The sequence below is a fragment of the Triticum aestivum genome, chromosome 7A, assembly GCF_018294505.1.
Source record: "Triticum aestivum cultivar Chinese Spring chromosome 7A, IWGSC CS RefSeq v2.1, whole genome shotgun sequence".
Lineage (NCBI taxonomy): Eukaryota > Viridiplantae > Streptophyta > Magnoliopsida > Poales > Poaceae > Triticum > Triticum aestivum.
The window spans coordinates 45,874,373-45,889,091 of record NC_057812.1 but is presented as its reverse complement, the minus strand read 5'-3'; the positions used below and the strand labels follow the sequence as shown (position 1 = coordinate 45,889,091).

Below are 14,719 nucleotides of genomic sequence, written 5' to 3'. Positions count from 1 at the left end.
ATCCATCTCTTTCCTCCGTTCGACCAAGGACGACCGCGCGACCTGGAAAAGAGGAGGCGGCGCCCAGTGAAGCCCACCGACGGCGGCGCCCAGGTACCTCTCCTCGCCGGCCATCCCCCTGCTCCTACGCCGGCGTAAGCAACCCCACCACCGCAACTCCTGTTCCCTTCCTCACATGGCCGCTCCAGCTCCTCTGCAGCCTATCTCGTCCGTCGCTCATCTCCTACTCCATGGCCGCCCTGGCCTGGACCTAGTCGTCCTCCCCCGCTCCTCCTCTATCCCTGCTCCGGAGTCCACCGTACCCCCTCCTCCGCCGGTTCCTCTCCTCCTCTGCCGCCCGTACTCCTCTGCCGCCCATCTCCTCCTCTGTGGTGTATATTATTCAGATAAAAACATGTCTTGCTGCAGTCTGAGTACTGCTATGTCTCTTTTATTGTGATGATGATCTGGATGTTATCAATTGGGTAGCTATAAATTGTTTGCTGGCATCAACTCGAATATATATTTTGTCACAGCACCAACATGACAGTCCGTGAGAAGATGTACTCATAGGCGCATGAATGGCATTGCTTCAGCAGGATGCCAAAGAGCATAGACTGAGTTGCTTCAGAAGGACATTTCTTCATCCAGAGACCAGAGTTGCTTGAGTTGCATGATCTGTTTGCAGCAAAAGGATTTTTCTTTAGTTTTTGTTCGTTTGTTATAGAAGACCGAGAATTATTCAGTTTAGCACAGATTGAGTTTAAAGAAAAATAAAATAAATGATGTAACTTGTAAAAAAAACAGGCTGAATAGATTATATGATATTTGTTACACATTGTACAAAATTTTATTTGATGAATAGAAAAGGCACTATGCAAACCCACAGTTTGACATCCAAACATGATTTGGTATTGAAACCTCACATAGATTCCATGGGACAATTCATGAGCATCCAAACAAGCGAATTCGTATTCATGTCCATTACACTTTCCTTGCCGAATTGGTATTGAAACCAATTCAATACGGAGGCCTCCAATACAGACATCCAAACGCAGCGTAAATGTAGTGTGGACAATATACACATTTCATTTTTAATTTGGCACACAATGAATTCATATAATTTTGAAGAACACAATAAGTGCATCCATTATTATTATCTATATATAGGTGTGCATATATAGAGTATTATGCATATCCTGGCGGCCACAAAAGGCTTTTCCTTTATTACTTGCAATTTTGTTCAAACAAATAATACTCCCTCCGTCCCAAAATTCTTGTCTTAGATTCGTCTAGATACGGATGTATCTAAAAAATTCTTGTTTTAGATTCGTCTAGATACGGATCTAGACGAATCTAAGACAAGAATTTTGGGATAGAGAGAGTAATTTGTTACTCCTTATGTGGAAAACTAATTTAGTACTCCAACAACAAGTACATATATCCACTCGATAAAAAAAATCGCAACCCTTAATTACATTCCACCTTTCTTTTTGAGAAGTATTGCATTCCATCTAAGCCAGGAAGTAAAATGCTTCCAAAAATTGCATGCCCATCCTTTGCATTATAAACAACCATGCCAGGGCAGTTAGCTCGTCCCACAACCATTAGCTGAATACACATCTCAGCAGTCAGTAACCTTCGCTAGCTCTGTCAGCACTCCCCAAACAACCTCGCGAAGTCAGGATGAGGCCGTTCTACACGATGCTCCTAGCCCTCGCCATTGTGGTGCTATGTTCAGGTATAGGCAGATCTACGTGCAGCCACTACTTTCCCTTATTAGTTTCAACTTTGAAGTAACAAACTGGAGTAATATATATATGCCTCGCGCTAATTTCTCTGTGTGCGCTATTCGATCCGTAGATGTGGCGATGAAGGTGGTGACGGCGAACGGCGGTGACGCCACTGCGACGGTGAACCCCATGGACTGCAAGGTGCTCCCGACCATCCCCGGCATATGCACTCCCAACAAGTGCATGGAGGACTGCCAGGGCAGCATCGGCGGCACCTCGGTGGGCGAGTGCGTTTCCGACGGATGCCAGTGCACGTACTGCGGTATCCCACCTAGTGGTCGTCGGAACTGAACGGAGAGCAGGCATACGCTGCTGCATGCTTCTTTTTCCTGATGAATAATGATATGTTGATGACGTTTGGTCGAGTAGGATACTGACCTCCTTCACTGTCACTCCCAAATAATGCTCCTGTTTCTTTGACACTTGTGCTTCGGTGCACCCTTGTAAACATAAGGACGGCTGAGATTACATGATAACCAAAGAGCCGACGTGAATTGATGTGATTATATACCTTTGTAGCGATTTTCTCCTTTCTTCCTTTCTTTTTATTTTTTATTTTTTCCTTTTTCCTTCTTTTCTTGTTTGTTCAAACAGTTTTGTTCGGTTTTTATTTTTATTTTTCTTTATTGTTTTCTTATTTTCTGTTCCTTTTTTGTTTTCCTTTTTTCTTTTGCAATGTGCAAACTTTTCAATTTTGCCTTTTCTACAAATCAATAAGCTTTTAAAAAAAATTGTGAACATTTTTTCAAAATTGGTGAACTTTTTAAAAATTCGTGAACATCTTTTTAATATCGATGAACATTCTTTAAAACTGATGAGCCTTTTCTAAACTGAATGAATTTTTTCAAAGTTGGTGAACTTTGTTTTTCAAAATCAATAAACTTTTTCCAAATCCTTAAACATTTTTTCCAACATCCGTGATTTTTTTTCTATTCATGGTATTTTTCATTTTGTGAACATTTTGCAAATCCACGAACATCTTTTCAAATCCATGAACTTTTCCAAAAAGATGAACCGCTTGTTGAAATTCATTGGTTAATGGTCAACTTGTCGTCCAGGACAACCATGAAGAAGTATTTTTGGTTGAACCACGAAGAAGAGATCAGGCGCATTCTCCTCACAAGCGACGGCTGATCGCTCGTGTAGTTTGGCCGGCCCCATGAAAGGTGGTGTGCGAGTGCTGCGTCCACTAACTAGCGCAGCAAGCGCTGACTAGGAGCTCCCACTATACAGGAAGTAGCGTCACACAAACTGGCACACACACCTCTCCGTCCTCGGCTTGGCCCATTTATTTCTTTTCCTTTTTTAACCTTCAAAAAATAGGTGCATGAATTAGAATGCTAACTATTGACCTCTTGGATTACTTCCCGAACCTTTTCAATTTGTAGATTGATTAAGGTGGAGCTTAATGTTCTTGTTTTCAATTTTTTTTCACAAATTGAAGGTGTTTGTATTTCAAAAAAAAAAATAGATAATTGTTTTGAAAAGTACGTGGTTTGCCTGTCTACCTAGTAGGTGGACATTCCCTAGATTTGTTGATTGATCGTGGTTGAGCTTCTCACCTTAACAGTAATTTCTCCCTCGGCGTATTTCTTGAAGGGCCGCCGTAGATCTATTCCGCCTAGGTGCCAGGATGCTTTGGAAAGATTTTTGTACCCAACTACTTGCCTATCTCGGCCTCGAGGAGGGCGGTCGGGCTTCTCGGCCCACTCGCACCTAGATAGCACGCTGTCCTTGGCCTCCTCGTCTAGCTCTGGAAGCAAGTTGAACTGATTAGCCCCAACCTTTCTAAGATTGTCATCAAGTTCCTGCTCAGCCCTGAGGCGCTCGACCTATCCTTCATTAAGTGCATTCTGTTCGGATTTAAGCCACTGGGACTTTTTCTTGATGCTTTTGTCCGTGTTGGCCAATCGTCTGTGGAATATTGCGAGCAGAGGTACCTCAAGGGGTTCCTTGAAGAGATCTTATTCATCTGGCCCGAGGCTTCTATCTTCCTCGGACTCTGGCATGTAGTTGCTATCCTCAGGGTCATCTTCGTCCCGTTGATCATATCATCGTCGTTGTTGTCATTGCCAGCGTTCTGGTTGTTGGAGTCGTCCTGAGCGGCACTATTGTCGGGAGTATCTTCAATTGGCCAGATAAGGTCATGGAAAAAAAAATTGGGTGCATTCAAGGATGTCGAGAAACAACATGCTCGTAGATCGGGCCTCCTAGCCTACCCAAACACCCTCTGTTCAAAATGGTCTATTTTTGTACATACTTGAAATGACCACAAATTTTTCATGCAGGTGGGCATGCCCATGGTGAGCATAGATGCCAGGTTTGATTGATTTCCGACACCATATGCAAGTTGCGACACGTCCGACCCATTTATCACTCTCTTTTTTATCCGGGAAAACTCGACAAAATGTGAAATTTGTAGCAAAAACAACTTGGCATGGCGGCTTGAATTGGTCATACAAGGTCATGATAAAAAAATGGAACCATTTTAAGATTGGCGAGAAACGGCGTGCTCTTAGACGGAGTCTCGTGGCCTACTTAGACACTCTCCACTGAACATGGCCTACTTTTAGCCATTTTTTAAATGACTCCAACTTTTGCAAGGAGGTTGGCATGCCCATCGTAGGCATCCATGCCAGGTTTGAACAATTTCCAACATCGTATGCAAGTTGTGACATGCACAGCCATTTATCGGCCTTTCTTGACAAAGTGAACTCCATAAAATGTAAAAATTTATCGAAAACAAAAACAACTTGGCATGGTGTCTAAAATTAGTTATACAAAGCCATGCAAAAACTTAGGGCTTAAAGAATATGGAAAGACAACATGCTCTCACACTGAGTGTTATGGCCTTGTGGCCCACCTGAATACCCTTCATTGAACATGGTCTACTTTTGCACATTTTTTAGATGACCCCAACTTTTCAAGCACGTGGGCATGACCATGGTAGGAATCCATGTCAGGTTTGAATACTTTTCGACGCAATATGCATCTAGACATTTTATCGATCTTTTTTGACCAAGGAAACTGCAGAAAACGCAAAATTTGTCTAGAACCGAACAACTTGGCATGGTGGCTTCAATTAGTCATATAAGGTCATGTAAAAATATAGTGTCCATTTAAAGAATGTCGAGAAACAACGTGCTGTCACACAAAGCCTCCTGACCTATCCGAACACCATCTGTTCAACATTGTCTATTTTTGGACATTCTTAAACGGACCCCAACTTTTGCAAGCAGGCGGGCATGCCCATGGTAGGCATTATACTAGATTTGAACGATTTCGGACACCGTATGCAAGTTGCGACACGTCTAGCCATTTATCACCTTTTTTGACCGGGAAAACTCCAGAAAAAGCGAAATTTGTAGAAAACCAAAACACATTGTTCCTTGAATTGGGCATACAAGCAAATAAAAAAAATGTGAACATTTGAGAGATGTTGAGAAACAACATGCTCTCAAACGGAGTCTTTTTGCCTACCCCGACACCCTACATTGAACATGGTGTTTTTTCTACACAGATACAAAAAATGTTTGGGGAAATTCAGGAAAAAAATGTTCAATTTTTCGTTTGGAATTCCATATTTGTTAGTGTCTTTAAGAAAATGTTTATGTTCATAATTTCGGTCACTCTTTAAAAAGAGTTTCTCATTTTGACATTCCGAGCAATTTTGAAAGACGCAAACTTTTTAATGAAATTTTTGCACAATTTTTAAAGTGTGAACAATTGTATTTTATGAACAAAATTTGAAACAATGATCATTTTTCGAAATTCTGAACAAGTTTTTATAAGTGCGAGCATTTTGTTGAAAAAGAACAAAAAAGGAAAACCGAAAACATGTCAAAGGAACAAAAGACAAATAGTAAACCGGTTGCTGGGTGATATATTTTCATTTCTATTTTTCAAGTTTATTTTTATTTTTAATAGAAGTTCAGAAATTTCAGAAATGTTCCCGTTCGAAGAAACATTTACTATTGTCAAAAAGAAAAGACATGCGAAATTTAAACAAAGGTTTAATCTTTCGTGACTTATATGTTCATATAAAGTGTGCTGCAATTACGGCTAACAAATCAGATGCGCTGCCGTGGCTACTGTCGTTACGCGCGCTCACCCATTTTATTTATTGCGAAATTGGTTTGCGGCTTTCTTTAGTCTCTACTCCTAATGAAGCAGTTGGTAGTCTCCACCGGTCAATTTTCGTCCCACCACTTTCGTCCGGTTTTTTTTCGTAGGTTAACCTTTCTAGATTTTTTTTGGTTCCGTCCACCGCCTCCCCTCCGCTGGTTTTACCGTCGCGACAGAACCAATCCCTCGCTAGCCCTACCTCGTCTCCCGTCTCCAGTTTCTTTGCATGCATTGGGGAAGGGAAGGGAAGGGAAGGCAAGAGAAGGGAAGGGCGAGGGAGCGCCCAGATCCACGGCGGCGTCAGCGCGCCGTCGTCGACCTGATCCGCGTCCGTCCTCGAGGGAGGTCGGCCATGGAGGTCCAACCCCGCCCGGCAGCAGCCATGGACGGACGGAGACGCCCAAACCCTACCCTCAAGGACGACGCCTCAACCTTCAAGGACGCGCGCCGGCGACCGCGGATCTCCGGTGACGGCTATGGTGAGGGTGTATCTGCGGACGTTCTTCCTCGGATTCATCATCTCCCCCTGCTCGTGATTCCTTTCTTGGTTTCTTTTCTTTTGTGTGCAGGATGACTGCCCCGGATCTAGACGCACAACCTGCAGCTGCAGCAGCAGCTGGACGACCGAACGCACGAGGACGGACGCGGATTTTAAGTGTACGTGAACGCAATTCTCCCGTCCCCTGCCCTCCTCGCGATCTGCCGACGTCCTCGCGCTGCCGTCCTCTTCTCCCCGATCTCCTCTACCGTGGCGCCCTCGCGATCCTCTTGACGTGTCCTTGCGTCGCCTTCCTCTTCTCCCCGATCTCCTCTACCAGGGGGGCTCCTCTGTGACCCAGGCGCTGGCCGACGTACTCCTCCGCGGCCTCACGCCCTGCCGCCGACGAGGAGACAGCCTGAGGAAGATCCCTTGGAAGACAGGTTTGGACCAACCCGTGATCCCCTTGATTCTTCTCTTACTACAGGCCGATATGAACACACGTCGTCCACAGATTACACAAGTCCTCGAATGCATGCACAGATTACACAAGTCCCCAATGCATGCACAGATTACACACCACAAACTCTGCTCTCTTCTCCTCCCTCTAGGTTTGGGTGCAAGGATAGCCTAGGGGTGGTGGTTCTTGGGGAAATTTAAAGCTTGGGCCTTTATGGAGTAGGACCGATCTACAGCTTTAGGAGTAGCTGCTTTAGATTGGTGTTCATGTACAGGTTGCTATTTGAGAATATACTATGTACTGGTCAAATCTCAAAACAAATGGCCCATTCTGACCATAACTACTCCAAAAGCATAGATAGGCTTTTTAAACATCAAGATTTCTGAATATTGATCTCAGCAGTATCCAAAATCCAAATGGCTGTGTTTGTTCAGATTTTCCTCATTTTTATGTTCTTTGAATTAAAGTAGTGCTTGAGGTTAATAATGAGTGATTGTTGGTAACTTAGCTAGCTCCTGATAATAATTTGTGATATTTTTTATTTTATTTTGAACAAAGAATAATTTGTGATATAGCTTGCTCCTATATGTGTCATTGACAACGTTGCTTGTGGAGAGCAATAAGGATTTATCTAGCTCATGTATGTCTGAGCCTGAGACGGAGAGGACGACGGTCGTGGCTCCATTGATGATGGTGGTCGCGGCGCATAGCCGTACGAATGGACAGCAGACAAGCCAAGCACTCCCTGGAAATCGCTGTGATTCTGGAACAGGTGGCGGGTCCCTGCCCCTACCGCCCATGAAGCTGACGATGATCATGTGGCCATTGTGCAGCTGCTGCGGAGGGGGGCAGCGGGAGACGTGTAGGCGAGAACCCGCACGGCGGAGGAAGGAAACGCCTCAGGTGGACATGACGACGATGGTCGTGGCTCCATCGCTGGCGGCAGTCAGGACATGCAGCTGCACGACTAGACATCAGACAGGTCAAGTCGTTTCGGGGAGTTGTTTGCTTTGGTGGTGCTCTTGGGTTTACGATTTCAATAAAATCCTACGGCGGAACGGAAGGTTAATGTTATTTCTCTGATATCACACAGTATCTTCTTGGCTCAAGTATTGAGAAAGTAACACTGTCGCAGATCTATTTACTTAGTTTGCCAAGCTGGTGAAAATATTTGGTGGTGCTCTTGGGTTTACGATTTTATAGTCATAGCTAGCTTCTTTGGTTTACTTGGTCCATGTAGAGCTCGAATCTCAGTGCTACACTTTCAACCGGCTTGCTTTGAAAATCAAGTAAAACTGAAAAAAACAGAGGTTTCAATTGCAGCACTGCAGATCTCTGGAGTAAGCAAGAATAGCTGACTGTTGTTTCTTATTTTTCTTCATAATTTGTTTCTTATTTTTCTTTAGGAGTTAAGGGTCTATTTCTGGGGGGGGGGGGGGGGGAGTGTACGTATTACCGGACATAGTGCCACCGCCGAGAGCAATCATCGTGTCTGCCTAGCACATCATGTCTGAGGGAATTATGCCGCCATGAATGAGGTTGCAGCAATCTTACTGGTTGTGGCACCGAGACTCAGATTTTTTCCTCTCAAAGCACAAGGGCTGCACCTGCTGTATGATGATTTATTCAACATCCAGTTTTGTACTGTTAACACTAGATTTGTTTAGTTTAGTTTTGATACATCTCTGTTGTATAAAGAATAAAATTTCTGTCATTATCGGATATGTTGCAGACAACTTCTTAGCTTTAAGTAGATAGGAAATAGACCTTTATTTAATTTCACTTGTTGTCTGCACATGGCAATTAATTTGAATAGGGCCATTTTCTGCATTGTGTTATAATTCTTATTAGTAGCAGTGATTTTAGTAGCCGGTCCCAATGATGCCCCCACGTTAACCGACATGATGTCACGCTTAAGGCAGTGACTACCATACAACTCGTCCAATCATCTTCAGATCAACATCCTAAATCTTGTTCCTTTTTCTTTGTTGCATTTCTTAGGTTCCTATTGGAGGATGCTACAGGCTTATTGATATTCAAATGAGCAGCTGCTTCAACAGCGGCAAAAACAAGATATTCGTGACAACTCGGTTCAAATCAGCCTCTCTTATTTAATGGTCACATTCACCGCACGTACCTCAGCGGGGGGTCAGTTTCACTGATTGATTTGTTGAGGTAATTCTCCTCGGCTTATTGATTTAAACACAACTTCTTTACGATCTTCATGTTTGTTGTCTTGGTATGTTGACTGACTAAATCACAACACTACTGACATATATTTTTACAACGAATATGTATTGTCTGCAACGCAAATGCCTGAGGAGGCACTGGATGGTTCACTCGAACAACGGACGTTGTCAGAAAATTATCCGGGTGCTTGAGGTGAGAAGTGCATATAGGAGTTTTGGAGCCTCCTGCATGACAAGGTCACTCGGTAATGTTGTGTTTACCCATGAGAATGAACCTGCTAATGCTCCCCTCACAAGCGGAAGTTTCTTGAAAGCAGGTAAAGTGGTGCGGGACTATTTTCTCTCTCCTTTCTTGATGCAAATACCTCTGTGATGTTGGTGTCCCAACAATGCAAGTCATCATTTGATTAACTAGCTATATATAGAAAGGTTGTTTTATTAGTTGTTTCAAGGAACCCTTGTTTTAAAGCAACTGCCATTTCTTTTCTTGAATACGCACGACAATGATGCGTTCATCATCATCCTGAGATGTACTAACTATACTCATTCAAGGGTGTTCTGCTCTTTGGCCTACTTGGAACGAGGACGGCATCGCTTGATAGAGCCACTGCTATCATCCTTTTATTTGGATATCATTAATATATTATTTTGAACTAATGTGTTCTGCTAATGTAGATTGTATCAACTGCTATGATTGAAAATATATATTGGTAAAAGCATCCGTCTTATAAGGTACTCTCTCCGTAAAGAAGTAAAGAGCGTTTAGATCTAAACACTCTTTTATTTCTTTACGGAGGGAGTAAGTGTTTAACTATACCTGTGAGCATCAAGTGCGTCTCATGGCCAAATATATTATGTCTGCTTCAGTCGTTAAAACAACCTGGATTTAGTAGTTGTAGAAAGTTCATTCTGTAGGGGAATAAAGTAAGGAATTAGCAGTCCGCAATCAAGCTAAGTGTGTATCAAAAAAATATTGACCATGTATTAAAGAAATGATGATTTTTTAATCATGTATATGAAAATGTTAATCAACCATTTGAAAAAATGTTGAACAAGTATTTTAAAATGTTAATCAAGCATTTCAGAAATGTTAATTGTGAATAGAATGAATGTGGACCATGCATTATAGAAATGATGAATATTTTATCTTGTATATAAAAATGTTCATCAATTATTTGAAAAATGTTAAATTTGAATGGAAAAAATATTGACCATGTATTAAAACATAATGAACATTTTGATATTGTACATAAAAATGTTCAAGCATTAGAAAAAACAAATTGAACAAGTAATTGTAAAATGTTAATCAAGAATTTATAAACTGTTAAATGTTTATAGAAAAATATTCACCATTTGTTAAAAAAATTATAATGCATTTAGAAAATATTAGTCAAGCATTTGAAAAAATGTGAATGTTCATTGATTTTTTTTTCATATTTGTATTTCGAAAATGTTGATCAATCTTTTGAAAAACATTAAAAATTTGTATAGAAATAGTTTTTACCATCTATTACAAATATATTAAACTCATATAAAAATGTTAAACGTCAATTAGAAAAATGTTACTGATATATACAAACAAATGTATAATAGAAAAAAAACCAAGACACCCAAAAAATGAAAAATTAAAAAGAAATTAATAAAAAAACTGAAAACAACGAAGAAACAACAGTAGAAATAGTAAAAATTTAAAAATAAGCAAAAACTTTCGAAGAAAAAAGAAAAGAAACAAAAGAAAATGGAAAAGGAATTGGAAATCGATGAAACAATGAAAAAAGTACAAAAAATGGAGAAGAAAGAAGAAAAACAACTAAAAAGGCGGAAAAAGGAAGAAAAACAACTAAAAAGGCGGAAAAAGTTAGAAAAAAAAACAAATGGAACTATTGATTTTCTAAATAAAGTTAATGGAACTATCGACCTGGTTTTGGGACGGTATTATGCTGTTTTTTTTTTCTATTTTCTTTTCTGTGTTTTTCTCTACCAGTTTTCAATGGTTTTGCTTTTGCGTTTTATTTTACTTCAAGTTCATTTATTTCTTTTATTTTTCATTTTTCAAAATACATGTACACTTTTTTTAATACACGTTAAACATTTTTCATGTACAGATTAAACATTCTTTAAAATAATGGTAAACATATATCTGAATACATTTCGACATTTGTAAAATGTACATTGAACATTTTCTAAAACACATGAGAACATTTTTAAAGCACATGTTCATCATTTTGAAAAATATCATGAACATTTAGAAAAAATAAAAGGTTTTCTAAGTGTTAGGATAATGTTGTTAAACGTCCTGAACGTTTTCTATATGTTATGGCTCGAAAAAATGTATGAATTTCACGAACATTTTTTACATTTTTCGGAATATTTTTATTAAGAATCATGTATAAACTTTTGTACGTGTGAACTTTTTTTTAGATGTTGCCAACATTTTTTGAATGTTACGAAGTTTGTGTTTTTTCACTGATTTTTTTACAGTGCTAGAAAAAAAATGAAATGCACAATATTTTAATAAGTATAACTTTTTAAAACACCTTTTGGATTTATGGGAACAATATTCCAGTTATATTTCTTAGAAGATTTCATAAAAACGGAAAAAATAATTTTAAAAATCAGAAGAAAAAAGCGTGTGATGCATACGCTGGGTGTGGCAGACGCGGGCGCTCTAAGTCACATGATAGACCTGTCCATCATCTTTCACTCTACTGCATTCTGCCAAATGCAAAAAAAAAGACTCAAAACAAAAGCACTTCTACTTTGTTCTAGAATATTCATAATATAATTATCCAAACCTTTTTGCTTCTAAAATCATCTTTCTTTGATTATTTTATGATTTAGAATGCATAATATGCTCAAATCATAAAACACTAACACTTCCCCATTGTTCTAGACTCTTTCGTTCTTTACTTATATATAAAAACAATTTTGTAAATGAATTAACTTTGTTTTTACACTTTATTATTTACACTCCATAATATACACAAACCTCGCATCACATGCACTTCCATAAGTTCTAGTATCTTCCATACTTTAATTTTCATCAATTTTTATTTTCTTCAAAAAGAATCGCCATTCACTTTTACTTTATATTTTTTGTTCAAGGCAATGATAAAATGTTCATAATTTTCATGTGTCTTTCAACATGCAATACGTTTGAAGATGCAATACGAGTTATTCAAAAGTGTGATATGAGATACATAAAGACAAATGTGCTAGATATGTTTCAGATGAGTTTCATGTAGTACTGTACCACGCAGTTGTTGAATTTTGTAGCTATAGTTTAATTTCCAGTCAGATGGACTACAACAATCTACATCTACGTCATGCACATATGACTCCAAACATTAAATCTACATCTAAGTCATAGGTCTGTTATCTAAGCCCCCATGTGTACCTTACTATAGTATACAAACACATGTAAATGTTGTTCTGTGATTGTTCCCCTAAAATTGTTGCCCAAATTAAAAGCTCAATCCGTAATTGTCATCTGTAACATTGTTGCCATAACTACTGTAGCAAAATTCATTAATAAATTAGCACACAACAACTAAATTCAACAGGTTTGTAGTAATCATTTGATCTAAGAATCCAGCGGAAATATTTTCCATCTAAGGAAAAAAAATCCTCACATACCACAAACCAGGTAATCGAGACAAATGTTCACAAATAAAATATGTCAAGCCAGAGATTTACATGTTCACATATTCATAAACCACAAGCTGCACCGGAGTGCACAAAGACATAGTTTGGCGCTGTGCAAAGCTTGCAGCATTTTCTCTGATTTTCTCGATCTCCTAGCGACCGTTTGGGTTACAACACATAAAGCCACACTGACATCCCACAGGCCACAGCTACTCGCTCCTGATCAACCCCTACAACTACCATGCCGCCATGATCATTACTGGAGGTTGTGCCATCCCACGAACTCATCCTGGTAGCTGGCCTACTTTTACTACGATACGAGAACGAGATACAACGGCCAAGCACGCGATGCATGGCTCTTTAATTCGCTAGCAAGATAACAAAATCAAACGTGTACGGTAACGAGATACAGCCGTCCAACCGGCACCCCGCCATGACGATGCTCTGGAGCCGTGGGGCCGCACCAGGTACAGGCTCGGGTTGATGGCGCTCCTGACCCGCGGCGTGGTGGCGAACAAGGTGGTGGAGTTTGTGGTCGCCCGCCCACCGATCTAGAGGAAGCCCGAGAGGCGCTGGCCTGCGGTACGCAGTAGGAGAAGGCGTTCCCCAGGGAGCGGGCCGTCTGGGCGAGGAGCGACTGGGCGCGGCCGCCGAGGGCATGTCCCGGCGGTCAGGTCACTGAACTTGCGGCACACGGCGTGGCTGCACCCGAACCGGATGTTGTGGACGGTGGTGCTGCCGCTGATGGTCAGCGTATCAGGCATGTATGTCCCGGCGGCCGCCCGGTCGTCGCTGTACTCGATCTGGTACCGGCAGTCGGCGTTCGCGGACGTGTTGGAGGCTTGGAGCAGCCGTTGCCATAGGAGCCGAGGGAGCGGCAGGCGGGGGAGCCGCGGCGGTGCTCGATGTGCTGGGGTCGAACAAGGGGATCCGCTGCGGGTAGCACTGGGGGCTGGGGTAGGGGACGCACTGGATCCATGGTACGTCCACGGTCGTGTCGATGGCCATGGTCTGCTCTCTGCTGGGACACGATCGTGGGGTCGCCGTCGGCGTCGATCCACGCCGAGCTACCGAAGCCGGAGCCGATGCCGAAGGTGGAACTGGTACCGAAGTCCACCTGAGTCATCAGCACGTGCAGCTTGGCTGGGTTGAGCACGTCCTCCGCCCCGCGGCTGGCCTTCCTCCGGACGTAGTAGTCGGTGCGGACCTGGTCCCAGCGGAGCATCTCCAGCAGAGACGGCGACGGCGGACGGCGAGCAGGGGCCGAACGGACGGTGCAGCGGCACCCACGTGCCCTCGGCCGACGGAGCGGCTGCATGCAAAGAAAAATCAAACGAGCATGCGTAAGCCCATGCATGGACGTTGAAGGATTTGCATCAATGGCTGCATGTACGCTACGTACCCTTGAGGCCAGAGCAGAAGGATTTGGGCTCCAAATGCCTGGTCTCCACCACATGGTAGTGCTGGCGACCTCCGGCGCCATGGGCAATGGAGGAACTAAGGGACATCAGGAGGATGAGGACGAGGGGACACGTCATGGCTGACTGTGGTTGCTAGCTACAACACTACGTAGATAATGTTGTTCCGATTTGGCTCTATATATATAGAAGAGCTTCGTGCTCTCAACATGTAAGAGAAGAGGGTGTTGCTAGCCATGCATCGTGTGGACAACCAGGACGCGGAGGAAGAAGATGTCAATGATCGTGCCAGCAAAAGGAGCAAAGATTGCCAGTATGGTGTCACATCCAAGGATTGAGGGGCCGACCAATAAACAATCACCTGATTATTATTTTCCTTTGAGTTTAAGTTAAATTCTGCTCGATCTTTCCATCTCCGTCGGACAGACAACATCTCTTCTTCCTCCTTCAAACCATGCCTCTTCTTTGGTGGCGATGCTGCGATGAGGCGTGTCGGTGCCAGAACATCAATCTTGAGAAATCAATTTGAAGTTGTGTGGTAAAATATACTCCCTCCGTCCGAAAATACTTGTCATTAAAATGAACAAAAAATGATGTATCTAGAACTAAAATACATCTAGATACATCCCTTT

At 41.9% G+C, this 14,719-nt stretch overlaps 1 protein-coding gene and 1 long non-coding RNA gene across 3 annotated transcripts; one reads left to right on the top strand and one right to left on the bottom strand.

The window, feature by feature from the left end:
• On the top strand, positions 1–10,062 carry LOC123154838 (uncharacterized). Of its 2 annotated transcripts, XR_006477088.1 has the most exons (4): positions 1–93; positions 1,637–6,376; positions 6,467–6,818; positions 8,837–10,062. It is a non-coding gene; the product is annotated as an uncharacterized lncRNA (long non-coding RNA). The 2 variants fall into 2 exon arrangements; XR_006477087.1 differs by lacking the exon at positions 1–93 and having other exon boundaries at positions 1,611–6,376.
• Positions 10,063–12,694: 2,632 nt separating this feature from the next.
• Positions 12,695–14,262, bottom strand: LOC123150594 (uncharacterized). Its single transcript, XM_044570433.1, has 2 exons — positions 14,072–14,262; positions 12,695–13,981 (listed from the first exon to the last, which is right to left on the bottom strand). Exons 1-2 carry the CDS (start codon positions 14,150–14,152, stop codon positions 13,418–13,420), a joined length of 645 nt encoding a protein of 214 aa, XP_044426368.1. The 5' UTR covers positions 14,153–14,262; the 3' UTR covers positions 12,695–13,417.
• Positions 14,263–14,719: the final 457 nt, after the last annotated feature.